Here is a 25,933-nt window from a genome sequence, read left to right on the forward strand (position 1 = left end):
AGGCTGCAACTTTTATTAAATTTTAACACAGGAGAGGGATGCTACCTGTCCATCACCCATACTTTCCTATACCAAGCATTTAATTGGTTCCAGTGCAGGAATTATACGGCTACTTACCATATAACCCATAATTCCATAATGCAGGGTATGCTCTCCTTAGCCTTCCTCCAGGACTCAGCTCTCTCTGAGTCCTAGCACATACGCCTCCTCCACGAGGATCAGAGGGTGCATCTGGGTGGGGACCTTGTACTGCAAAGGCCACGGGGTCCGACGTTGGCCCACAAAGGCCACAAGGGCTCACCCTATCACATGAGCCTAAAGCCCATCATCAACATCCCAGGTCGTTTACCTCTGGGAACCATTCATTTGATTTTCTTAACTGCACTGGAAACTGGCTGCAGTTGCGACAAATAAACACCACCCAGCACCTTAGTTAGGTACCATGTGCATTCCTACTTAACTTGCTGTGGCTTGAAGGTGCTGCGAGGAAGGCAAATAATTCCCTGGTCCTCTGCCATTTGGCTCATGGGAGAAAAAATTCCTTCCTGATGCCCTAAATAGGTGATCTGTAGATCCTCAGCATCTGTCAGACTGGGTTCCCACTACTAGTTTGGGTGGGTAGGGTGGGCTGCTAGAACAGAGCCAAAAGAGGCTCCACATGGCCTCCACACTGAGCAAAATCTTGGGAGCTGGGGAATGCTGGCCAATCAATACCCTTCTGCCCCAGCCAGCTGGTGGGTGCCAGAGACTCGCAGGGAAGGAGCTACCTATTATCCCCTTGCGAGTGTCTCCCTCCTTTGCTACTGGACTGTCCTCTTTCACTGCCCCATCAAGTTCCCCCACCAGTTGCTGCAGGTGGATGGCATTTGCCATCTCCAGATAGGCCAGAGTTAAAGTTGCGTTTACTGTGTATTTTCTGGTTTTCAGAAGTTGTTTTTGCTGGTTACACTGTTCTGGAAGGGCAGAGAACACCATTGGGCAAACAAAACTCTGCTTTTTGGTGCTGAAGAATATGGATGTATTTTTTTAAATTTGTTAGTTTGGCTAAAAATGCATAAGATTTGTATGTTTGCCCCAGGTCTAAAGACAGCATGTACCATGCCCTTGGCTATAGCACTATTTTAGTTATGCAGGCTGCTATGACCTTCGAGCACCAGGATATCCAAATGGGGATTTCTACAATGAAGGAAGCTTTACACACCTGCCAAAGGTAAGCCTGAGTAATTTACATTTTGACAGATATTAAATACAATAGACATTCATATGTGTCAAGTTTCTACTTTGTCAGCACCAAATCAGTACTTGACCATCGTTCCAAAATGGAGCAAGCATGATGGGAAATTAAGTTGGGTAGGACAGAACAAAGCATATTATGGAACTAGGTATTGTGGTAGATCCTGAAGACTCAATTGAGATGAGGTATTTGTAAACTCAAATGTTAATTAAGTGTCTAACTAGCCATGTAGATGAGCAAATAGGCAGCTTCTACATGCAGTTACAGTAATTCTGTATGCAATTTGGGCTTAGGATTTCAGGCAGCCCTTGTCTTCTGATTGTTTGAAAATACGGTATTCAGTGCTTTTCCTGGCGTCGTGGATATCCTGTCCTCTTGTATTGTGTTCAGATATTTTGAAAAATTAAGAGGTGACCTTAATTTTTCAAAATATTTGAACCAATACAAGAAGACAGGATATTTCAACCTTCACCCAAAAATGAACCAACCTTTTTGGTCCTGAAATTGCAAACATTTTGTTTGCTTTACAGTAAACATATGTACACACTCCCTGTCCAGTTAACCTATTTTGTGCCTTTCTTTTCTTCCTGGTTTTGACTGGAGGTGAGAGGACTGAAATAACCTGAGCAAAGCTGTCCTCTACTGGAATTTTTGCAAGAGAGGTGGATCTTGCAAAATATCTAGACAAGAGGTTGATACAGCTTCAGATTAAAATCTTCTGAATTTATGTTCTTTGCTGACCCTATTGAGACATTGTGGCCCTATAGTTAGGGCATAGCACTAACAACCAAGAAATGTAGCCTCTATTTCTGCCTTTACCATGGACTTGATTTGTCAACTTGGTGTGTGACAGTGTTTAATCCTCTCAGCAATAGGAAAAAGAAAACTGGGAGAAACGTATCAGGTTTACATTTACAACAGCTATTTGCAAAACATCCAGTCTAGGGCAGCTTCTCATCTTTGCCAAATTTAAAGGGCAAACCCACAGAAAGGCATGATGAGAAACGTGTTCCCATAAGAAGTCAGTCTTCATTGGGGAAAAATAGTAGGAATCAAGAATTACCAAGGAAGGAGTCTGCTTTCTGTTGTGTATGTCAGCGCTTTATATTGTGCAAATAGGCCTTAATTTTCAAAGGTTCTCAGTTTGGGGTTCCTAGCTTTAGATAGCTAATACCTGTTTTTCAAATGTGTTCAGTGTCCACTCCTCCAGCTGAATTCATTGGGGGCTACATGTGCTCAGCATGTCTGAAAATCAGGTCCCTATTGGTATCTCAGATTGGGTACTCAGAAACTGAGGCATGCAAAATTAAAATCCATTTGTTGAAAATCTAGACCTTAACTACACCCTTCTCTATTACAACACCCTGATTCATCCCCAGAGTGTTTTCCATTCTGTGCATTGAAGAAGGAGGCGGTCCTGTGGAAAAAAATGTGTATGATCATGTAATTAAAGACTGTATCATAATGCATATACACCAAGGGGGGTGGGGAATTAATTAAGCATGGGCTCCTAGGCTTCTGTGTATGTCAAGAATAGGGATATATACTAAAACTGTAGTCCCTGTAGTAAGGACATACCTTTTTTTAAATAATGACTATAAATCTCTCTCTCTAAAGTTTGGGGGTGTTAATAATCACAGTGTATTGAGATAAATGTGAATGCCTGTTGAAATTCACTTGTCCTATGTTGTTTTTTTCTCTCCCATGGCTGGCCGACACAGATTCAGGAAAAGAAGCACAGTGGTAGAGTCTTTGTCTAGTCTGGTTTCTAAACAGTCAATGGATCAACTGAGTGAAGGTAAGAGGCCTTTTCTGAAAACATATCTGAATAGCCATTTTGTGGAAAAACAACATACAGATAGATGCAGTTTTGTGATTTAAGTGACCTTCTTAATAAAGAAAAAATGGTATAGGTGAAGTTTCCCCCCTCGTATCCAAATACTGGTGGCACCTCTAATAAGAAAAAGTTACTCATTCAAGGTGGATATTTTGATGTACACGTTCCTCTAATGCAGCATTTCACAAAATGGCGGGTGCTAATGATTATACTGGAGAGGCCCTGGAGATGCATACATTGAGATGGATCTGCCTTAGACAATATATGGTAGGGTTGAAGGGGAAGTGATGAGTTTAATTTTCCTGGAGTGGGGGTCAGTTTCCAAAAATTTTGGAATAACATCTGATAATCTTCAAGGGTTATGAGTTTGAGTTCTTAATATATGTGTGTATTACCAGCAATTGTAATATTGTGTTCCTGTTGCTTTTCATCATCTCCAGAAATAATGCCTTTGGAAGATGTTACTTCAGCAAATCATGTGATGGCCCTGGAAATGTTTAACTGCATGCACTGTAACAACTCTCTTAATCGCTTTATCTCACACAGCACAAACTTAATTTAAGCATTCTCCTTGGCTAAAAGCTGTGGCCCTCTGCTACAAAAGCTATATATGAAATAGCATAGTGATCCTCAACACAGAAAGGAGTCAGGTTTTTTTGGCTGTTTTTTATGGATATTTGTATCCTGTCCTTTGCTGGTTGCTACAGTTTTTTTCATAGAAATAAATGACATGCAACTCAACTTGTACAGCTCATTTTTCTGGTAGATGGTTTACATCTCAGCCTTTTAAATACATGTTATCATAGAAATTTTGTTGAATCAAATACCCCTGAACTTTCAGTAGGTTTGAGATTTACATCTGAAGTATGAATTTTGACTGTTAAGGGAAACAGATGGCCTTAAGTCTCCATAAACCAATCAAAAGTCCATGTTGCCTTTCATGCCTGGTGTATGTGTTTGAATATCACCAAAAGCCAAATTGTCACTCAATCTAAATAATAGTGTGTTGACTCAGTGTGTAGATTCAATACATTATTTAATTTTCCTCACTGTAATTTTGGTTTCTATTCATAAATACCTAGTTGCTTGAAGTAGAGCCTGTTTTGAGTTATATGTTCCAAAGATTCAGCATATAATACAGCACTCACCATTTGATAGATGTTACCTTCATTTAAAATCCAGGCGGCCTTGTTTATTTCCCTGAACATATTAAAAATTGTATCATAAAAGGAGAAATTTATATTTGATCATAAATGTACAGGATTTACAAGGAATAGTATTTTAAAGAACAGTTCTGATTTATGAAATATTCTGAACTTCTGACACTTTCACTTATAGTGTTTTTGTAATTTTTGACTGTATAACTAGCAGTATAATTAAAATATTGGGAACAGAGACAAATAAGGATTTATTTTTTTTCATTTATATAATAAGTGGAGTACACATACTGCAGTGAAGTATCTCTATTTGTTACCTTTCTAAGGAATCTACTACCATGGGATCTAAATGCATGTGTAAGAAATTTGCTTCTTTCAATTTCAATACTTCTGTACTGTTTAAAATTTAATTTTATGAAATGTCTGTCTTGTAATCAGATTATAGGTAAGATAAGGAACTTCTAATTATTGAATCTTTCTTTATTCATGCCCACTTGTTTTCCATTTAGTGAGCTAGTTGATGTAGTGATAATGGAGAAGTGGGCTCAAGTGGTGATTGCTGGCAGACATTATATGTGAAAATGAACACGATGGTCTCCTAATTTTTAAGGATGCCATTTTTCTACAGCTCACTACTGCAGTACAAGTTGGCAGTTGCCACACAGGGCAAGTCAGTGCTGAAATAGTGGGGCTAGCCCCATCCCCCCAGAGTCTATCCCTCCACCCGTAGGGGTCGCTCAATCTTCCTCTCTCCTCCAACCTCCTGCCCCCAGTCCATCCTTGGGGCCCCTCAACCTCCCTCTCCTTCAGCACCCCATCAGCCCACCCCAACCTGCAGTCTCTTGCGGGGGGTACAGAACTGTTTGCTGAACAGTATCGAATGCTATAGAATGAGAATGAACATACATACCTTGCAGAGGTATCATACCATACCAGAGCAACGAGTGATGTCTGAATACTGTGCACTGGACTGAAGCCTAATTGGAAAGGGTCTAGGTTGTTGGCTGAAGAGAGGTGACATAGAAGACTAATTTTAGCTAGCTTTTCATCTAGTTTTCTTGACAGGTTTTTGAGTGGTTTAAAAGTTAACAACAACAAAACTAGTTATTTTGTTGTCAAAATTGTTTTAGTTCCATTGACTGACAAATACTGCATTTGAATGTAAACAAAAATACTATGTCTCCAATAAATAATTTAAGGCTTCCTTTGTTCCTTTTCTTTTTTCTTTCTTTTTTAATAGAGGAAATGCATGCAGAAATCTGTTATGCTGAATGTTTGCTACAGAAAGCAGCACTCACATTTGTACAGGTAATGTCTGTTCTTCACTTCAGATCTCTCTGTGAATGTGCAGGTTAGTAGAAAGTGCTAGTAATCATCCAACAAGAGCACTCCACACACAAAAGATGTAATGTTTTGCGCACACAAAAAAGGCTATGCAATGAATAAATGTTTATTTAATAGGAAATAACTGAAAATGCAATATATGAGATCCTACCCTACAATTTGTTTTCCATTTAGATACATAGATGTATTTTAAATAATGTATCTGCTCACCCTAATCCTTTTGTCCTGTGGTCTAAGACATGTTGTTATTCCAGTTCATGACACTGATGCACCGTAGTTAAGTATACACCAGACACTAGTCACTACTTCATGAGCATCAGGAGGGTGGAAGATTCCCGTGATTCACCTATCCAACAGTCCATTGCTGTACATAGATGAAGCAGATGGGAACTTCCTTTCTGACTAGCACTATTTCAGCTGATGCTGATCACATAGCAGCATCTCCTTTTTTGTTCTCTGGTTCAAGTCACTGTCCACATAGAGTTGAAACAGTGTTAGCCACCTTACAGGAATGCATTGCAATCATAAGCTATTTGTGTTCACGTTGGGTTTATTGTGAGGCATATAGCCTGCAGCCAAGTGTCTTCACCAACTGTGATTTGCATCAGTAGCCTACTAATGCCCACCCTGAAGTGGTTTATTACTGTTAGAGAATGGCACATAAATTTTACAAACCTTTTGTAAAAACCACTTGTAGGTGAGTTTGTGAAAACCTAATCTATTTTTCCATAATGAAAAGCAGTTCCTAGTAAAATGAAGAGAAAATAATAGGGGCGAGGTTGTAAAATATTTGGGGGGTGGGTAGGTGCAGAGCTTTTTCTTTTTTTAACATCATCTGGTCTATTTGGATCCCTGCCCTTCTCCGAAAGCTCAGCAGCTATTTCAGAAGCAATTTTTTCACGCACAAGCCAACATGAATTAGCGTTGTTTAATATAAATTAGTTCGTACCACTGTAGTTTTTGCACTAGAAAAATGAGTTAAGTTGGCTGAAAGGGCCACACCCTTTAAGGAGAGGGAGCGACTTAAAACTCTCGTTTTTTCTCCTTCAGCCTATTCTCTCCATTTCCCCCAACTTAATGTGATTACTCATGTGTGTAAAATTAAGCATGTGCCTAAATGTTTGCAGGCTCAAGGTCTTAAAATAAATATTAATTAAGGAGAAAAAAATCAAACTAAAACAAAACACCCAGCAACCCATCAGTGGATTTAACTGAAGAGAGAATCTTAAAAAAGCTAAATGAATTTGGATGTTAAGCCTTTGTAGAATGAAGTTTTTCTGTGGGAAAATTCAAAATAAAGAGCAGGTATAGTTAAATTTCTATATAAAGTAACATATAATGTATTGGGAAATATCTGTTGTTTGCTGTCCTACAGCAACCCAAGGCAAGTTGGAGTTGCTACTGATCAGTGTGTGGAATTCATCTGGTTAGGGGACACTGTGGGATGTCATGTGTACTGTTCTCTACTCATGTATACATATTTGAGAATGCACACTTCAGAAACTCTTTCTAAAAAGTTCCTATAGCACCATCTGGTGGAGAATTTCTTATTTCAGTCAATACGTTGCTGAAGTGCTTTCTTCTCTCTTTAGCCCTATTTTTTGTTGATATTTTTCACTACTTTTTAACTTGTTTTTTATTTAAAGCATGTCATTCAAAATACACAGAAGAATGCCTCCTGGACAATTTAGCATATACCATATAATAATTTATAAGACTAAAGTTAATTACTGTAAAAATATTTTTCTGTTTGTTACATCTTACATACACCTCTACCCTGATATATCGCTGTCCTAGGGAGCCTGTGTTATAGGTGAAACTGCGTTATATCGAACTTGCTTTGATCCACCGGACTGTGCAGTCCCGCCCCCCCCACCCCCCCGGAGCGCTGCTTTACCGCGTAATATCCAAATTTATATCGGGGTAGAGGTGTATTTATTAGAGTCATTGTCAAAAGAAAGATTTAGTTGAAAGGAAATAATTTCTTAGAAATATGTTATGCACAACTTCATAAAGGGAAACAAATTGCACATTTTTGCACACAAAAATTGTTTTTTCCAGGATGAAAATATGATCAACTTTATCAAAGGTGGCCTCAAAATTAGGACAAGTTACCAAATATACAAGTAAGTTGTTACAGTATGTGTGGTCACATTTAGCCCTGGGGTAAGCAGGTGCAATTTCATTAATGCCATATTCTGAAAAAATAATCACATTGCTCTAATTTTTGTTGTCATCACCTCTAACTTGTATTTTCTTTTTCCTCTCTGAATTAAAAGAGAATGCCATCAGGTGCTACAGATGACTCAGGGCAACAAAAATAAAAATGAAACCTACCATCAGTTTGAAGGAGGAGTAAAACTTGGAATAGGAGCATTCAATTTGGTATGGTTTTTAGTTTTTCAACCTGTAAAGAGACCATTAGGTAGAATCTAATTTACTGGAGTTTATATGGACATAATGGTCTATATTAGGTTATTTACTTTACAGAAATGAAAGTTTAGTCTATAAAATGCCATCACTTTAGAAATGAGACAGTCTTGTAGTGCAGAGTGGGTAGATTTTGCAGGCTCATGTGGTGATCTTGTGGAACCTTTATTTAGAGTGGCAGTAGAAGTGGTGACTTCTTGCATGCCTGCTATTTTTTTTACAATTTCCTAATCTATTTTTTTAAAAACATATTGAACATAGAAACTCCTGTGTCTGCATTGTGTGCTGAAGTTACTGTCAAAGAAAAAATACTATTTCTAACAATATATAAAAGCAATATAGTGCAGCCATCACTAGATAAGCTAGTATGGACATCTGTATTTTAATACTTTTATTGTTGTAGCCTGTCCTTACATGCCCTCCTTTTGCAGCAGTGACATATTAGGGAATTTCTATGGCCTGAGTTAATCAGGAGGTCAAACTAAATGATCACAATGGTCCCTTCTGGCCTTACAGTCTATAAATCTATGTGTCTGCACTAGTAATTTATTTCAAATTTTTGATCATTGCATTACCACCCATGGTAATAACAGTGAGAAAACTAGTGTAGACTAGTTGCTCTCATGCTAACTACTGTGTCATTTAATACTATTTAAAGCAGTACTATACAACATAATCCTAAAATACCAGCAGCTGGTGGCAGCCTGATTATACTAGCATTCCTTGTTGCTACTATCAGTGGAAGTTCCCCAGTAGGAAATTTGAAGGGAAAAAAAGTCTAATAATTATAAACTGAACTGATCCTTTCCAGCACTGGCCTTCAACCAGACCTTCCTTTGATATGTTTACTAAAAAGTTGTTTGCTAACCTTAAAAGTTTTCCATTGTGTTCCATATGGGGCAAAGATAGATAAAAAGGAAGTGTGTGTGTGTGTGTGTGTGTGTGTGTGTATTTATGAACATAATGAAAAGTTACACTAACCTGCAGTGTTCTTTTTGTACAACTAGTTCCACCCTTACAAAATAGGCACAAAGAGAACTTTCCAAGGTGACAGTGTTAAATCATGTGATTGGGAATATTTTTTAAAGGAGGAATGAAAAAAGGAATATTTAGATGCTGGTGCTACCACAATAGAAATAATAATATAGGCACTATAGTCCATATAAAAATATTTCCCCGTCACCCAAAATAACACACAATTTATTGGCACTGCTAATCAGCCTGAAATAAGAAGTCACCATCTTGAGAAAGCACGGAGGTGCGGTGCAGTCTTGTGCCTTCCATGATGCAAGACCAAGTGGGAGCTGAAATGGTGTCACACACGTAAAGTGGTTGCACAATAGCTGATCGTGCATGTATATACTTCATGATTTTTTTAAAAGTGTAATTATATTTGTATTTTGATATTTTTCACTTTTTTATGCTAATTAAAATGGCATTTGGTGCTACTTAAGTTGGTTGTAGATTTATAGCAGTTTTTAGAATTTGTTTTCTTTTGAATATTGCACATAAGGTTTTGTATATCTGATTAAACTCTCATTTTTTTCTCTTTGTTTGATATTGCAGATGCTGTCCCTTTTACCAGGAAGGATTCTCCGACTTCTAGAATTTATTGGTTTTTCTGGCAATAGGGTATTAAATTTGTTTTTAGAATGTCAGTGCTTTCTCTGATGGAGCGTGGAGGGGATTAATTTTAAATATGTAAAGTGAAAGGTTCAGTACATTTAAGTCAGCTTTTTTACATTTGGTCTTTTAAATGCCCATCAAAAATATTAATGATAGGTAAAAATTGTTCCCGAGCAAATGATGGTGCATAAGATCCACCACTCCAGGACTAGCCCTGGGAGACAGTACCTTTGAGGGACAGTTTCCTTCCTACTTCCCCATGGCCCTCAAGGAGAGGGTAGTAATTTTCTGCTGGCCTAAACCAGCAGCAAATTCCTACGTTCTCCACACCAGCCATTAGAAGTGTAGCCCAGGCCCTATCTATTTCCCACCCCTCCTGCTCTGGGAGGAAGGATTTGTGAGTGCACGGCACTACCTTACTCATGTGTGCCCAATCCCAAGAGTATGGGGCCTACTCAGAGGCATAAGGAAGGTTCATACTCCTTCTTTCCCCCCGAGGTGGGAGAGTACTCCAAGTCTTCATCTAGCTCTTTATGTACATATCTTCTCCTCATGTACATTCCTTTTAAAACTCCCTTCTGCCTTGCTACCTACAATAAATGAGTTAAATAAACAATATAAAAATTAATGTTAGGTAGCTAAATTTCAAGATGTGCATGAGACACAACTGAGTCACTGTAGGATCGTATTACTGTTACCTTTCCCACAGCTATTGCTTGTCATATGTAAAATGAGACTGTAAGCTATTCATGACCGGGTAATTGTTTTTTACAACAACAGATAACAAGACAAAGTACACCCTAGGGTCCTATCAGAATAATATTAATAATTAATAATCCAGAAGGAATCAAAGCTGAACCCTTTTGAGAGATTATCATCACAATTTGTTAAGCTACAGAACCAATTTAGGCTCTGTACTAAGCATCTAAACATTGGAACTTGTTTTATACAAAAACCTGTTCAAAAAGCAAAATTGTTCAACTCAAATTTGTGCACATGGATGCTGAACTTTATAGTCTAAGAGCCTTTATTGTACGGAGAAGCTCTGAGCTAGCCTGACTGCTCCCAAAGAGAGTCGAGCAGGCATGGCATGGGCAGGGAGCAGCTGCTCAGACTCTTCACAGTCGGAAGCTGTGGAAACTGCGGGTGGGGCAGAGACTTTATATAAATGAGCTCCCTACCTCCCTGACAGGGTCTCCATGGATTATAATACTTCTCTTCAGCATTCACAGGACCCTGGGAGCTGCTGCAAATGGGGCATAGAAGTGGGGATGGGATCTATCGGGGTAGCAGTTCAGTGAGGGCCTCCCAAAATATTAGCTGATGATTGAAGAGGGTTGAGTATTTCAGGGGTCTGTGGAGGAGTTGCTGCAAAAGGGTGGAGAGGAGGAAGGTCCCTGCCTGAGTGTGTCAGTGAGAAAAGTGAAACACGAGTGGAAGGTTTCTGTCTAGCGATAGAGGTGAGAAGCAGGAGTATTTCATTGGTGTGTTGGATTCCTGTCTGAGTGCATATGGGGTACAGGTGTGAAGGGGAATGTTGGGGAGGTCCCCAGCCAGTGGATGGGGCTGAGAAGGGAAAAGGACACCTGGGGCTTGATCCTTCAAGGTGCTGAGTGCTCTGTTCCCATTCTACTAGTGGATTTAAGTACATTCTTAACTTTAAGAAGGGGACTAGTCCCATTGATTAATCCCATTGCTCCTCCCAGGTTCTATTCTGGAAGAGTGGGTCATTCAGGATTTGGGCCAGGTAATAAATTAGGAGATCAGTATACCTGAAAGGAAAAATGAAGAAATGATTGAAATTTCTGTTAACATTTGACTGCTTAAAATTATATCATTTTTCTTAAATTACCACCTTAATCTATTCGATATCTAAGTCTCTACATATTTGTGATTCCTGTAGAAATTGGGCCTTCATCAGCTGCGGGAAGGTGCTTCTGGTAGCAGTTTGAGGGCCATACTGTGTACTTTTACCCTGCTGGTATATCATACTTACGTCTCTTTAATCCTTGGTAAGAACTGGAATATATTATTCCTGGATAATGTGACATTGTGAACATATTGTGAAATATGAAATGTGAAATATTTCCTATTCTTTTGTAAATTTCTATTGACCCACTGTTCAGAAAAAAAAATGGAATATAGGGATTATTAAATTTATATTAGGACATTATGTAATTTAATGCTGAAAATATTGAAAAATAACTAGGGGAACAAATGTGTTCTACTATATTAAACATTTATTTATCTGCTTGCCTCTTCCCGTGTGTGTGTGTGTGTGTGTGTGTGTACACACACACACACACACACACACACACACACACACACACACACACACACACACACACACACACACCTGTGTGTTTGTGTATACAGATACATGTGTATACACACACACACACACACACTTTTGTCTGTTTATAGGCCTCCCTAGATCTGAAGGGAGAAGACCAGGAGGGATGGAGAGAAAGAAACACAAAGATGATCACCTTTTATTTTTATTCGCTCCCCCCACCCTCTCATGAAGTATATCTTCAAGCTCATACCTGTCAAACACACACATTTCACAAAGATTGCTGGGGCATACAAGCCAGATAGATGCTGAACCAAAAGGGAGAGCCTGATGAAGCCATAGACAGAGAATTTGGGATGGTACTCTAGTTAGAAGGTCAAGAATGTCTGTCGTATGAAGCTCTTGGAAGTTCAGGCACCTATAAAATTGCTCAGGTCACTTTAGGCTTAAAGGCAAGATTAGGTTAACCTGTGTTCCTGATGTATAATTGCATTTTTTAATTTGTGAATATTCCTCCCATTTTTCTAGACGTGTCAGGAAATTTAGAAATTTGACATTTCGCCCCAGTGCCATCTGCTGTTGATTATTGAGATGAAAATTAGGAAGTGAGGGGAATGAGGAAGTTTTTGTACTAGGGACATTTATTACCCTAAAGGCTATTAATGGTTCCAGGATGTGATTTAGTTTTTTAATGAAACTCAGTATAATAAAATAATTAAGTTTCCCCTTTTATATAGCTGAAGACTGTTCACTAATCTTCTACTCAAACTGTAATGTAATTTGGAGATTAATCTGTAAAAATCTGCTTTGTTCTGGTGAGACTGAGGTTCTTTTGTGATGATTGTAGGTATAGGGGAAGCCAATCTTCAGGAAGCAGAGACTCTTCTTGAACCCTACCTCCAGAAGTTTCCAAATGTATGTACTCGTGATAAATTTTACAAAAGCAAGTAATAAATACTCCCGTGATTAAAGTAGGGATTATTTATTTGCTTTTTCTTTTCCTCTCAAGGGTTCCATCATTTTGTTTTATGATGCCAGAATAGATATACTGAAAGGAAATTTTGAAAAGGTAATGAATTGTTGTTCATTTATTATTAATTTTTTATTATCATAGTTCTAGATTTGTGTACTGTGTAAACACTTCGGGATAAATTCAGTGCTTGCCTTGCTCAATTTAGTAGTCCCATTGATTTTAATTGGACAGATCTCTCTGGTTTTCTCTCCATTTGGGTTTGGGAAATGATGGTATAATAGAGTTTACTCCAGCCCTTAAGGTGGAACAGTTTCACAGTCTGGGTGATGAATTAATTTGCTCTGCCTTTGTGAAGTTCTCCAGTACCTAGCCCATTATTTGCCCAAGGTGCTGGGGAGAGGATTTAGCTCATTAGTTAGCTAAGTAGCCATAGTTCTCATGTTGTACTGTAATTTAGTAAAATTATCATTTCCCTCTGTCATTATTCTATTTTACTGAAATGAACTGTAGGCACAGTCAACATTCCAAGAATGCATTGCTGCTCAGCAAGAGTGGAAACAGATTCATCACCTCTGTTATTGGGAATTGATGTGGTGCTACTCATTCCAGCAGAACTGGCTTCAAGCATATCGATATGCAGACCTGCTCTGCAAAGAGAGCAGGTGGTCTAAGGTAAATGGGCAGGTGGACATTATGATGATATGGCAGTAGCCACTCCATAGTTAAGGGTGCATTTCAGTTTCCATAATGAGCCCAATTTAAATCCATAAACAAAAGAATATTAGCCTTAAAAATGTAGGTTCAGTCTGTGGTGGAAATAGAATTTTGCTCTCAAATTTGAAGTAAACTAGTAAACAACGAGTTCGTGAATTTCAACACCATATAAATTGAGATGTTCACCAGAGTCCAAAAAAAAGAAAGGAGGAGAGAGGGAAAAACAAAGTTCACTGGATTAATTTAATCAAGATCTAATGTACAAGAACAAAAGTTAGTTGATTAAACTCCTATTTTAAAAGTTACTAAAAAGTTAATCAAATAGTACCATCTGAACAGCTAGTCAGCTTCAAGGAGCTTAAAATAGGAAGCTCTTTCCAGTGAAGTTCCTTAGACAGACAACCTGCTAGGATATGGGTTCATGATGGTATGTTTAGAGATGGGCCTAACAAAAACCTTGAATCAAAACACCACCAAACCATGGAATAGGCTGGTCTGTCATCTCTGGCATGAGTCTTTTCTCTTCAACTTAATACATAATAAATTAATCTACATATTTGGAAGAATAAACTCTCTCAAAATATTTTATTTTAATTTGTCAGTGTTAATAGTTGATTAATTTGATAACAATGGAATTTGGTATAAATCACAAGAAAAAGGAAACCTGGGGGGGCGGTTTTACAATTGTTCACCTGCCTCACTGCTGAAGGAAGGATGCCATGCTCGATAAACCAATGCTCTGATCTAATATTGTAAATCATATACTAATATAATGTTGTGGTGGGATTTGTTTGTTTTGGGTAGGCAATATATGTATTCCAGAAAGCTGCAATTTTGTGTATGCTTCCAGATGAGGATGTGAAAACAACTGGAGAAGATATTGTGTCTTTGTTCAGGTAAACTTTTATATTCTTACTAAAATGGGTAGAGCAGCTGGGCATATATAGCAACACTGAGTGCCACACTGCGGTTCCACATGGATTCTCATTGTTAAGGTGTGGAAGACCTAGAGAACCAGTGACAAGGCTGAAGCTCTGGGCTAATATATTATTATGGGCTTAATCAGGATTCATTTATTTGGGAAATCAGTTTAACTGGAACACCTTCTGAGGAACTGATTTTTCTCAAACATAATATATACCAGTGACAGCTGCATAATTGGGATGATATAAGCAAACATTTAGCCAGCATCTGTTGGTTAAGTGGTGTTAAACTTGGTGTAAAGGTTTAAGCTTATAACTTTTAACACAAAAGTTAGCAAATCTAGTGAAAAGAAGTAAAGGTCAACTAAAGATTAAATGAAGAGATTATCACTCTTGTTTTTGCATTTTCATTTACATATATTTTATTTTGTTTAATTTATGTTTTATAACTTTTTTTAATGTTGCTTTCTAGGTGAGAGGCTTTTACCATAATAATCCTGATCATTGGCTGGGAACCACTTGTAAAAGGCACAGGAAACAAGGGATCTTAGGAATAGAAACTACTTCATATCTTGAATTGGAGTGTTTCTATTTTATAAATAGAGAAATGTTATAATTATTACCTTGTTTATTATCTATTTTTTCCCCATACAGACAAGTGGATGGTCTAAGACAAAGAATTGCAGGAAAATCTATCCCAACAGAAAAGTTAGCAGTGAGGAAAGCTCGACGTTATAATGGTGCTCAGCCAGTGAAGCTTATACTACCTGCCCTGGTATTGAAAGCTGCCTTCTTTCAGTTTGGATTAAATAACAAAATAAGTACTTATATCAAATAGGAAAAAGAACAAACTTTCTGGGAAAATATGTTGTTTTGCAATGTTAAAAAAAATTCTGGTTACCTTTTCTCTTGAGAAACTTTAGCACCATCATGATATGGCGCAAGGATTTCAAATTTGGCTGTGGAGGTGGCCATTGCCATCCATGTGAAAATCCAGCAAAAACTAGCCAAATTATAAACCTTTGAAAATCTCAGTTCCAATATGCTCAGTAGTGACGACTTAGTATTAGTCACTGGAACTGAGAGCACAGACACTCGCTCTCAGTGACCCTTTGCTGGCACCCAGTCACTGTGGAGGAGGAAGCTGACTGATTCAAATAAGGAGGGAACAAGGGCCAGATTGAGGGGAAATCTGCATGGTGAATCTAAGAATTCTGACACTGCTGATAAATCATGTGGGTGTTCAAATGATCCCAAATGATGGCATTTCTGGGTTTTTTGTTTGCTTTTAAAAAAAATCTAGGGAACTACACACACAAACTATGTTAAAATAACATTGTTAAGGTTGCAACGTAAAGCACTCATAACTTCGGTAATGCCAGAATTAACGTTGCCTGTGCAACCTTAATTCGCCTCTCTTGTGCATGATCACATACTATTTTTCCATATTTACAAGGTGGCCAGGAAACCCTAATTCTGGCACTTATTAACTTTACAATCATATATAGTGTATGCTGGAAAAGACATAATTAGCAGCCATCCAAATTATACTGTTGGTTAAATGTAGATATTGATCCAGGGGGTTGTTCTTGTTTCTTTTGGCAGGAAATGATGTACGTCTGGAATGGATTTGCAATCGTAGGCAAAAGGGCTGACCTCACAGAAAGTTTACTGATAACAATTGAGAAAGAAGAAACTGCTTTACAGAATCAAACTAGTAAGTAGTCATTTAGGGTAAGAATGTAAAAAGCTATTCAGAAACCTTGTCAGTTAAGTTTTTTTGTACCATGTTAATGTGTCTTGCAAGGAAAGAACTGGCTTGATATAAACTCCCTGGCGGATCTCATGGAATGTAATATTTGCTGTAATTATGGTTCGCAGTAGTATCTTTACTTACTGGTACTTCTAAAATGTCTTTGAAAATCAGGTTGGCTCCAAAAGGAGAGCATGGAAAACTGAGGAACTTGGTTATATTTTGGTAAGATATTGTTGGGTCTCAGAGAGAGAATTCTATTTCTGAGGAGTGATCTCTAGGAAAGGAACCAAATTGATCTTCCTTGAAAAATCTAAAAATATTTAACTCTCATTCAAGACATTCTTCCATAGTGTAACTGCATTATGGAGGACACTGACCGATGATGAGTGGAACTTCTTGACTAATAGTAAATGACATAGCAATATCAATGGATTCACCTACCACACCCACAAGAAAGATAAAATTAGTAGTATTGCAGTGAGTACTAAAAGACAATAAAATTTAACTATTGACTGTAGAGAGAGTTTGTGGCTCTTGGAAGTGTGAATATTCAAAATAAATACTTTCAGACTCAAACAGCTGGTTCATAAATTAATAATAATTTATATAAGATGAAAAGAAAGGCATATAAAAATAACACATGCACTTCAAAAGTTAATGGCTGTATTCACTTTCCCTGACCCAGGTTTCCTCCGATGGATGCTTTTGCCTGTCAGCCAAACAACACAGCTTCACTCGTTGCTGTTTTGCCTCAGCAGTACAGCTCTTTCCTGAGTTCTAGTATTAAAATGAATTGTATGGAGAATATAATTACGCCACATCAGTTTTCTCATGAACCTTAGCTACTCAAACAAATAAAAAGTTTATTTCGTCATTAATGTTCTATTTTAAAAAATTCTTGTTTAATACGAAGATTTTAACCACACTTTCCCCGGAAATTTAGAATAGAAATCCCCCACTCCACCTCCTGGCAAAAATGTCTGTGATTAAGTAATATATCATTAGTTAATGTGTGCACAGTGTTTTGAAAATATAAAACACTATAGAAGTGCTAACTAATAATATTATTAGACAAAGACATAAGGTCACAAAGTTTGGACCTGGACCGTACAACCCTCAGAATTCAGAGGTGTTCAGGATCCTCAGTTATGGTATAAGCCCATTTCTAATTGCTGCTAGTAATAAAATCTCCTACATTTAAAAAAATAATGCCAAAATATCTCCACCTCAAGGTATAAAATTCCAGCCAGGCCAAGGCTTCAGTAAAGCCACCAAAAGCACTGAAGCCCCAACCTGGAGAACCTAACCTGGAGAACTATAAACAGTCCTTTGAACTCTGGGCTACAGGTAAGAACCAGGGAGAGATGGCAAAACAGTCTGAAAGCAGGAAATGGAAGGAATGGAATATCCTGGGTAGTAAAGAAAAACAAAGAGGTAAGTAGACAGCATGTGAACCCAAATTCTAATTCTAATTGTAATCTAAATAATGGTATCAATAATAATGGAAATTATACCACATCTTCCTATGAGATTTTAATCCCTAATGAATAGAGAAAAGACACCCAAACAAAAATCAATCTACAACAGGTCAGAAACCTATATTAAAGGCAAGTCCACTATCCCATCTCTAAAATACTTCTCTTTCAGACAAAGCAAACCCGAACATGCCTCTCTCTCTCTCTGAGTTTAACCAAAGTAAAGCACTGACTTTCTGCCTGAAAGTTGATTTTTTTTTCTAGTTTCCGTCCCTAAATATCATACTCTATTTTCAACAAAATAACTCTAATGGAGTGGAGGAAGTACTCATCACCATGGCTGTAAATCTGAAGGTGGAAGGCAATTTGGGGGAAAATGATCATGAAATTATTCATTTCATGATTCTAAGGAAAGAAAGAAGTGAGAGCAAAAGAATAAGGACAATAGATTTCAAAAAGCAGACTTTAACAAACTCAGAGAAGTGTTACACAAGTCCCATGGGAAGAAAATCTAAGGGATAAAGGAGTTCAGGATAGCTGGCAGTTTCTAGAGGAGACGATATTAAATGTACAAGTGCAGACTCTCCCAATGCAAAAGAAAAATAGGAAGAATATGGCTCCATCAGGCACTTTTTAATGACCTGAAAATCAAAAAGGAATCCCATGAAAAGTGGAAACATGAACAAATTGCTAAACAAGAGTACAAATAAATAGCACAAGTATGTAAGGACAAAATCAGAAAGACTAAGGCACAGAATGAGTTATACCTAGCAAGGGACATAAAATGCAATAAGAGGAAGTTCTTTAAATACATTAAGAGCAAGAGAGAGACATGGGGAAATGTAAGTTATCTAGTGGGGAAGGAGAGATGATAACTGATGATCAATAAGGCTGAGGTGCTTAATGCCTGTTTTGCTTCAGTCTTTTCTAACACAGATATTCAACACAATTAATATTAACAGCAAGGGGAAGTAATGGAAGCCAAAATAGGTAAAGAACAGGTTAAAGAATATTTAGATAAGTTAGATGTATTCAAATAAGTAGGGCCTGATGAAATTCATCTTAGGGTAGTTAAGGAACTAGCTGAAGTAATCCCAGCACTGTTAACAATTATCTTTTGAGAACTCATGGAGAACAGGTGAGGTCTCAGAGGATGAGAAAAGGGCAAACTTAGTACCTATCTTTAAAAAGGGGAACAAGAGGACCTGGAGAATTATAGAACAGTCAGCCTAACTTTGATACTTGGAAAGATACTGGAACAAATTATTAAACTTTAAATGTGTAAACATTTAGAGGATAATAGGGTTATAAAGAATAGCTAGCATGCATGTCTCAAGAACAAATCATGCCCAACCCAATCTAATTTCTTCTTTGATAGGGTTACAGATATGGGGGAAGCAGTAGACGTGATATATCTTCATTATAGTAGGCCTTTTCATGCAGTCCCACATGACAGTCTCATAAGCAAATTAGGAAAATGTGGTCTAGATGGAATTACTGTAAGGTGTGTGCAAAACTTGGTGAAAGACTATACTGAAAGAATAGTTATCAATGATTTGCTCTCAAACTGGGAGGATGTATCTAGTGGGGTCTCACAAGGGTCAGTCCTGTATACAGTTGTATTCTATATTTTCATCAATGACTTGGATAATGGAGTGGAGAGTATGCTTCTAAAAATTTGCAGATGACACCAAGCTGGGAGAGGTTGCAAGCACTTTGGAGGACAGCATTAGAATTCAAAATGACCTTGACAAATTGGAGCGCTGGTCTGAAATCAATAAGATGAAAGTCAATAAAGACAAATACAAAGTATTACACTTAGGAAGGAAAAAGGAAATGCACAACTACAAAATGTGGAATAACTAGATAAGTGGTAGTACTGCTGAAAAGGATCGTGGCAGTTTAGTGGATCACAATCTGAATGAGTCAACAATGTGATGCAATCGCAAAAAAAAAGGCTAATATCATTCTAGGGTGCATTTACTGGCGTGTAGTATGTAAGACACAGGAGGTATTTGTTCTGCTCTACTTGGCACTGGTGAGGCCTCAGCTGGAGTACTGTATCCTATTCTGGGCAACATACTTTAGGAAAGATGTGTTTTAAGCTGGTAAGAGGCCAGAGGAGAGCAATAAAAATAGCAGGTTTAGAAAACCTGATCTGTGGGGAAAGGATCAAAAAACTGAGCACGTTTAGTCTTGAGAAAAGAAGATTAAGGGGGGACCTAATAACAATCTTCAAATAAGTTAGGGGCTGATTTTAAAGAGGACTGTGATCTATTGTTTTCCATGTCCACTGACAGTAGGACAAGAAGTAATGGGCTTAAACTGCAGCAAGGGAAATTTAGGTTGTTTATTAGGAAAATCTTTCTAACGATAAGCATAGTTAAGCACTGAAATAGGCTTCCAAGGGAGGTTCTGGAATCCCTGTCATTGGAGGTTTTTAAGAACAGGTTGGACAAACATCTGTCAGGGATGGTCTACAATAGAGAGACAAGGTGTGGGACGAAATATCTTTTATTGGATCAACTTCTGTTGGTGAGAGAGACAAGTTTTTAGGCTTACAGAGCTCTTCTTCAGATCTGGGAAAAGTACTCAGAGAGTCACAGCAAATAAAAGGTGGACCAGATTGTAGCATATATTCCAAGGGACCATTCAAGTTGAAGTGGCCTGTTAACACCCCTCCAGTCAGAGGGGAAAGGCAGCTGGGGTGGTTGTTAGTGAGTTATAGATTGTTATAATAACCAATAAATCCAGTGTCTTTCTGTAGTCCATGATTGTTAGTGTCTAATAAAATTATGAAATTTAAGCTCACAGGCTTGTCTTTTGAAAGTGTTGTGCAGGTTTCCTTTGGGGATGAGGACTGATATAAAATGATTACTTTTGTGAAAAGTGTTCACCCATAGGTGATGAATCTGGGAGCTTAAATTCATAACTTTGCTAGACATTAAAAAACATGGACTGAACAGAGACCTTGGATTTATAGCTTATGACTAGAGGGGTTTTAACGGGCCACTTCACCTTGAATGGTCCCTTGAAATATGTGTTAACTTCTTCTACTAAACGATCTGTTCCACCTTGTATTTTGGTATGGCACTCTGAGTATATTTACCAGGCCTGAAGAAGAGCTCTGTGTAAGCTCAAACACTTCTCTCTCTCACCACTTTGTCCAATAAAATATATTACCTTACCCACCTTGTTGGTGTAATACCTGGGACTATCACAGCTACAACAACACTGCATACAGCAAGGAATGGTCTAGGTTTACTTGGTCCTGCCTCCATAGGCGGCAGGTTTGTATAATTTTTGGTGGGGCCCAAAATGGTGGTGCCCCCCCCCCACTCCCGCCCTGTAAGCCGATATAAAATGAAGCTACAACGCATCAGTGCCACAAGATTACAAGGTTGGAGAAGGGGTAGGGGGTTCCAGGGGCCAGTCAAGGGACAAGGAGCAGGGGGGGTTGGATGGGGCAGAGGTTCGGAGGGGCAGTCAGGGGACAGGCAGCAATTGGATAGGCATTTGAGTCCAGGGGGTTTATCAGGGGACAGGTAGGGGGTGGGGTCCTGGCGGGAAGTTGGGTGGGGTCTCAGGAGGGGGCAGTTGGGGACAAGGAGAAGGGAGGCTTAGATAGGGGCTGGGGTCCCAAGGGACAGTTAGGGGCAGTTGTCTGGGGAGTGGGTAATGGGGGACAAGGACCAGTGGTGCTTAGATAGGGGGTGGGGGTCCGGGGAGGGGGCAATCAGCAGCCAGGGGCTGGGATTCAATGGGCTCTGAGCTGCTGGCAGCCGCCGGGAGCCCTGAGCCCTTTAAATCCCAGCCACCGCGGCTGGGATTCAAAGGATTCTGGGCTCTCTGCCCCTGCAGGCAGCCCAGAGCCCTCCGATTCCCAGCTGCGGCTGGGATTTAAAAGGCTCTGGGCTCCCCGCAGCAGCGGGCAGCCCAGAGCCCTCTGATTCCCGGCCACGGCTGGGATTTAAAGATCTCTGGGCTCCCCACGGTTGCAGGCAGCCCAGAGCCCTCTGATTCCCAGCCGCGGCTGGGATTTAAAGGGCTCTGGTCTCCCCGTGGTTGCAGGCAGCCCAGAGCCCTCTGATTCCCAGCTGCGTCTGGGATTTAAAAGGCTTTGGGCTCCCCACCGCAGCGGGCAGCCCAGAGCCCTCTGATTCCCAGCTGAGGCTGAGATTTAAAGGGATCTGGGATCCCCGCTGCTGCCGGCAGCCCAGAGCCCTCTGATTCCCGGCTGCGGCTGGGATTTAAAGGGCTCTGGGCTCCCCGCGGTTGCAGGCAGCCCAGAGCCCTCTGATTCCCAGCCGCGGCTGAGATTTAAAGGGCTCTGGGCTCCCCGCGGTTGCAGGCAGCCCAGAGCCCTCTGATTCCCAGCCGAGGCTGGGATTTAAAAGGCTCTGGGCTGTCTGCTGCGGCGGGCAGCCCAGAGCCTTTTAAATCCCAGCCGCAGCCGGGAATCAGAGGGCTCTGGGCTGTCTGCTGCGGCGGGCAGCCCAGAGCCTTTTAAATCCCAGCCGCGGCGGGGAATCAGAGGGCTCTGGGCTGTCTGCTGCGGCAGGCAGCCCAGAGCCTTTTAAATCCCAGCCGCCGGGAATCAGAGGGCTCTGGTCTTCCTGCTGCAGCAGGCAGCCCAGAGCCCTCTGATTCCCGGCCGCGGCTGGAATTTAAAGGGCTCTGGGCTGCCTGCAACTGCGGGAGCGCAGAGCCTTTTAAATCCCAGCTGCGGCTGGGATTTAAAGGGCTCTGGGCTGCCTGCAACCGCGGGAGCACAGAGCTTTAAAATCCCAGCCGCGGCGGGAATCAGAGGGCTCTGGGCTCCCCGCGCAGCAGGCAGCCCAGAGCCCTCTGATTCCGGCCGCGGCTGGGATTTAAAGGGCTCTGGGCTGCCTGCAACCGCGGAGCCCAGAGCCTTTAAATCCCAGCCGCAGCCGGGAATCAGAGGGCTCTGGGCTTCCGCTGCAGCAGGCAGCCCAGAGCCCTCTGATTCCCGGCGCGGCTGGGATTTAAAGGGCTCTGGGCTGCCTGCAACCACGGGAGCCCAGAGCCTTTAAATCCCAGCCGCGGCCGGGAATCAGAGGGCTCTGGGCTTCCGCTGCAGCAGGCAGCCCAGAGCCCTCTGATTCCCGGCGCGGCTGGGATTTAAAGGGCTCTGGGCTGCCTGCAAACGCGGGAGCACAGAGCTTTTAAAATCCCAGCCGCGGCCGGGAATCAGAGGGCTCTGGGCTCCCAGCAGCCGCAGGCAGCCCAGAGCCCTCTGATTCCCGGCGGCTGGGATTTAAAGGGCTCTGGGCTGCCTGCAACGCGGGAGCCCAGAGCCTTTAAATCCCAGCCGCGGCCGGGAATCAGAGGGCTCTGGGCTCCCCGCTGCCGCAGGCAGCCCAGAGCCCTCTGATTCCCGGCCGCGGCGGGGCTTTACAGGGCGCTGGGCGGCCTGCAACCGCGGGAGCACAGAGCTTTTAAATCCCAGCCGCGGCCGGGAATCAGAGGGCTCTGGGCTCCCGCTGCAGCAGGCAGCCCAGAGCCCTCTGATTCCGGCGCGGCTGGGATTTAAAGGGCTCTGGGCTGCCTGCAACGCGGGAGCCCAGAGCCTTTAAATCCCAGCCGCGGCCGGGAATCAGAGGGCTCTGGGCTTCCTGCAGCAGGCAGCCCAGAGCCCTCTGATTGCTGGGATTTAGAGGGCTCTGGGCTTCCCGCTGCAGCAGGCAGCCCAGAGCCCTCTGATTTCCGGCCGCGGCTGGGATTTAAAGGGCTCTGGGCAGCCCTGGCGGCGGTGGCGGCAGCGGCGGGGGGGCGCTCCAAGCAGGGGAGAAAAAACATTGGTGGGGCAGAGCCCCTGCTTGGGATTTATTCATGGGGCTAAAGCCCCAGAGCCCCATATAAGTCAGCGCCTATGCCTGCCTCAACACAAGGGGCTAGACAGGATGGCTGCTCAAGGTGCCTTTCAGCTCTACTTTTCTATTATTCTGTGCTCTGAGGTTTTTTTTCTTTTACTGACATAAAACCCTAAAATTTGGAATTATACCACAAACCTTTCTGATTTAGCACGGCACATATGAAACTATAATTTTATTTTTTGCTTCCCTGAAGTCTTTTAGAGTTGTGACTCCAAAATCTCTAGTTATGACTTGCCCACATTTGAAATGTAGATTGCATGTTCGTGTATGAAGGGACCTTGTCACCTAGAAATATACAATTAAACAAAGATTTAAAAGAAATTTCAAGTCTTACACCCACCCTTGAGTCCTCCTGCCAATTTTTGTGTTTTTTAATTGCATCTTATTATTTTAAAATGTCTTCCTCTCCCTGAGCTGAGGTGAGCCTTCTCTCCAGGTAAACTGCCTCCTGTATTGTTTACTTTATAACATTATGCCTCAGTCTCTTCTCTTTCTCCTGGGAGTATTTAGCATGACACTCTTTACCCCTTGTCTTGGCTTAGCCTAGGATGTTATCTATGAAGTAAGAGTTGTGTAGGTGAAAGGCAAGGGTTGGCATCCAGCTCTCAGCAGTGCTCTGACAAATATGGGGTGAATGATGGGGTGAAGGACAAGTAGGCAAATCACACAGGTAGCCTGGATTGTTTTGTCTGAACAGTCAGCTGAATCATTCATATTGTATCCATGAATCTGCTAGTGTGACATTAAAGTTCATAATTTGTAACAATTGGGAAATTAATATAACTATTAAATTTATATAATTTAAAGATTAAAAACATGCTTAGTAAGTTTTAACAATAAAATAGTAAATGTAGTCAGCCATTTTGACTTGCTTACACCCAGTCTGAATGTGGCCCAGTGTTACGCTTTCATCCATTGTCAAAATGTTCATCTTCTGCCAAATCAGTCTTGCACCAGTCAGATCTTAATTGATTTATTTACTGTTGCATGCCACTTTACAACCAAAATGCAAATACATTTAAGACAGACATTTGCAGATAAAATGATGTTAATATGAAAAGTTCTTTTGTAAAGTCTTTTTGTTCACTATCCAGACCTGGACACTAAGCTATAAGACAAGATGGGTCCCTCATAATCAACTGAATTAGAGAATGTGTCTCTTGAAAAGAAAAGCATAATTAGTCTGTCATGGTACTTTTGTTTCATGAACACACACAAAAGTTTTATTTGGGCATTTGTATGCAGTTCTGTTTGCACAACAAAACTTTACTAAAATTCATAGCAAGGAGCAGACTGAGAAAAAGAAAATATAATTTCTGATGTTCTGAAATGGCTTGCAGAGACATTCTACCAATTCACCATCATTCCTGTGTATTCTTTCCCAAATGAAAATAATGTACTCATAATTTAAAAGAAAATCTGAAATATTTTGGGTGATGGTTTTGCAGCTTTATTATATACTCAGAATAGAATTCACGTAGATAAAGTCGGACTGCAAGAAGGTTCTGTCTACCATTTATTGCCAGACTGTCGCTATTAACTTCATGTAATCTTCAAGTTCTATTATAATGGTAGCACTTTTGGCTTACTAATTTTTATCTCTGGGAGGAAATCTCAGGAACACAGCAGTTGAAATAGAAAACAGTGAAGACTGACAGTGGTCAATATCTGCCCCCAAATATCTGCAAGAAATCAGTCCCTGTAGGAGACATTGACCTGATTTTGACATTTGATCACTGCTCAGTTTTACAAAGAAATGCAAAATAGCCATTTCACCCCACCTTACCTACATGTACCTGCTAGTGAAAATCATGGACTTTTGCATCATTATATAAAGGGATCAAAACTAATATTTAAAAGCAGACAGAAAAAATCTTAAACAGTGAAAAATATTTCAAGTTGCTTTTGTGTTCCATGTTTTCAGAACTGTTTGTATAGTTTTATTTGGCAGACCATTTAAAAAAAATTGATGTAACCTCAGAGAATTGGTAATTAGTTGTAAACAAGATGATCTGAAAGGAGTGTGTTTTGCTTCCTGAATCATTAATGTATGTGCAGCCATCTGTTTGTCCATATGTGTGCTTTCTTTGCTTTTCTTCACTGCAGCCAACAAATATTATAAGCCAACACAACAAGAAAGGGGACTGCACTTGTTATTACTTTACTTCTGAAACACTTCACAAAACTCCTTCATGTGATGTCTTTGGTCCTGTTGCACAGACGCTGTGTTTGCATAAATCTTCTTTGTTAAATTCACTTGTTGTTGGAACTCTG

General features: G+C 40.4%; 1 protein-coding gene across 4 annotated transcripts in view; it reads left to right on the forward strand.

The window, feature by feature from the left end:
* The window catches only part of TTC39B (tetratricopeptide repeat domain 39B), a 156,822-nt gene that overhangs the window by 122,391 nt on the left and 8,498 nt on the right, over window positions 1-25,933 (forward strand). For 3 of the 4 annotated variants that reach the window (XM_039544124.1, XM_039544126.1, XM_039544123.1), the window contains 13 exons: window positions 1,079-1,210; window positions 2,956-3,032; window positions 5,469-5,536; window positions 7,634-7,698; window positions 7,852-7,957; window positions 9,569-9,634; window positions 11,532-11,640; window positions 12,769-12,836; window positions 12,931-12,990; window positions 13,405-13,566; window positions 14,413-14,504; window positions 15,186-15,306; window positions 16,137-16,248. In XM_039544124.1, the coding sequence (XP_039400058.1) occupies window positions 1,079-1,210; window positions 2,956-3,032; window positions 5,469-5,536; window positions 7,634-7,698; window positions 7,852-7,957; window positions 9,569-9,634; window positions 11,532-11,640; window positions 12,769-12,836; window positions 12,931-12,990; window positions 13,405-13,566; window positions 14,413-14,504; window positions 15,186-15,306; window positions 16,137-16,248 (1,238 nt within the window). Of the gene's footprint in view, window positions 1-1,078; window positions 1,211-2,955; window positions 3,033-5,468; window positions 5,537-7,633; window positions 7,699-7,851; window positions 7,958-9,568; window positions 9,635-11,531; window positions 11,641-12,768; window positions 12,837-12,930; window positions 12,991-13,404; window positions 13,567-14,412; window positions 14,505-15,185; window positions 15,307-16,136; window positions 16,249-16,972; window positions 17,158-25,933 lie in introns of those variants that run through there. The other variant, XM_039544127.1, reaches the window with a different exon arrangement.

This window comes from Mauremys reevesii, linkage group 6 (assembly GCF_016161935.1).
Source record: "Mauremys reevesii isolate NIE-2019 linkage group 6, ASM1616193v1, whole genome shotgun sequence".
NCBI lineage: Eukaryota > Metazoa > Chordata > Testudines > Geoemydidae > Mauremys > Mauremys reevesii.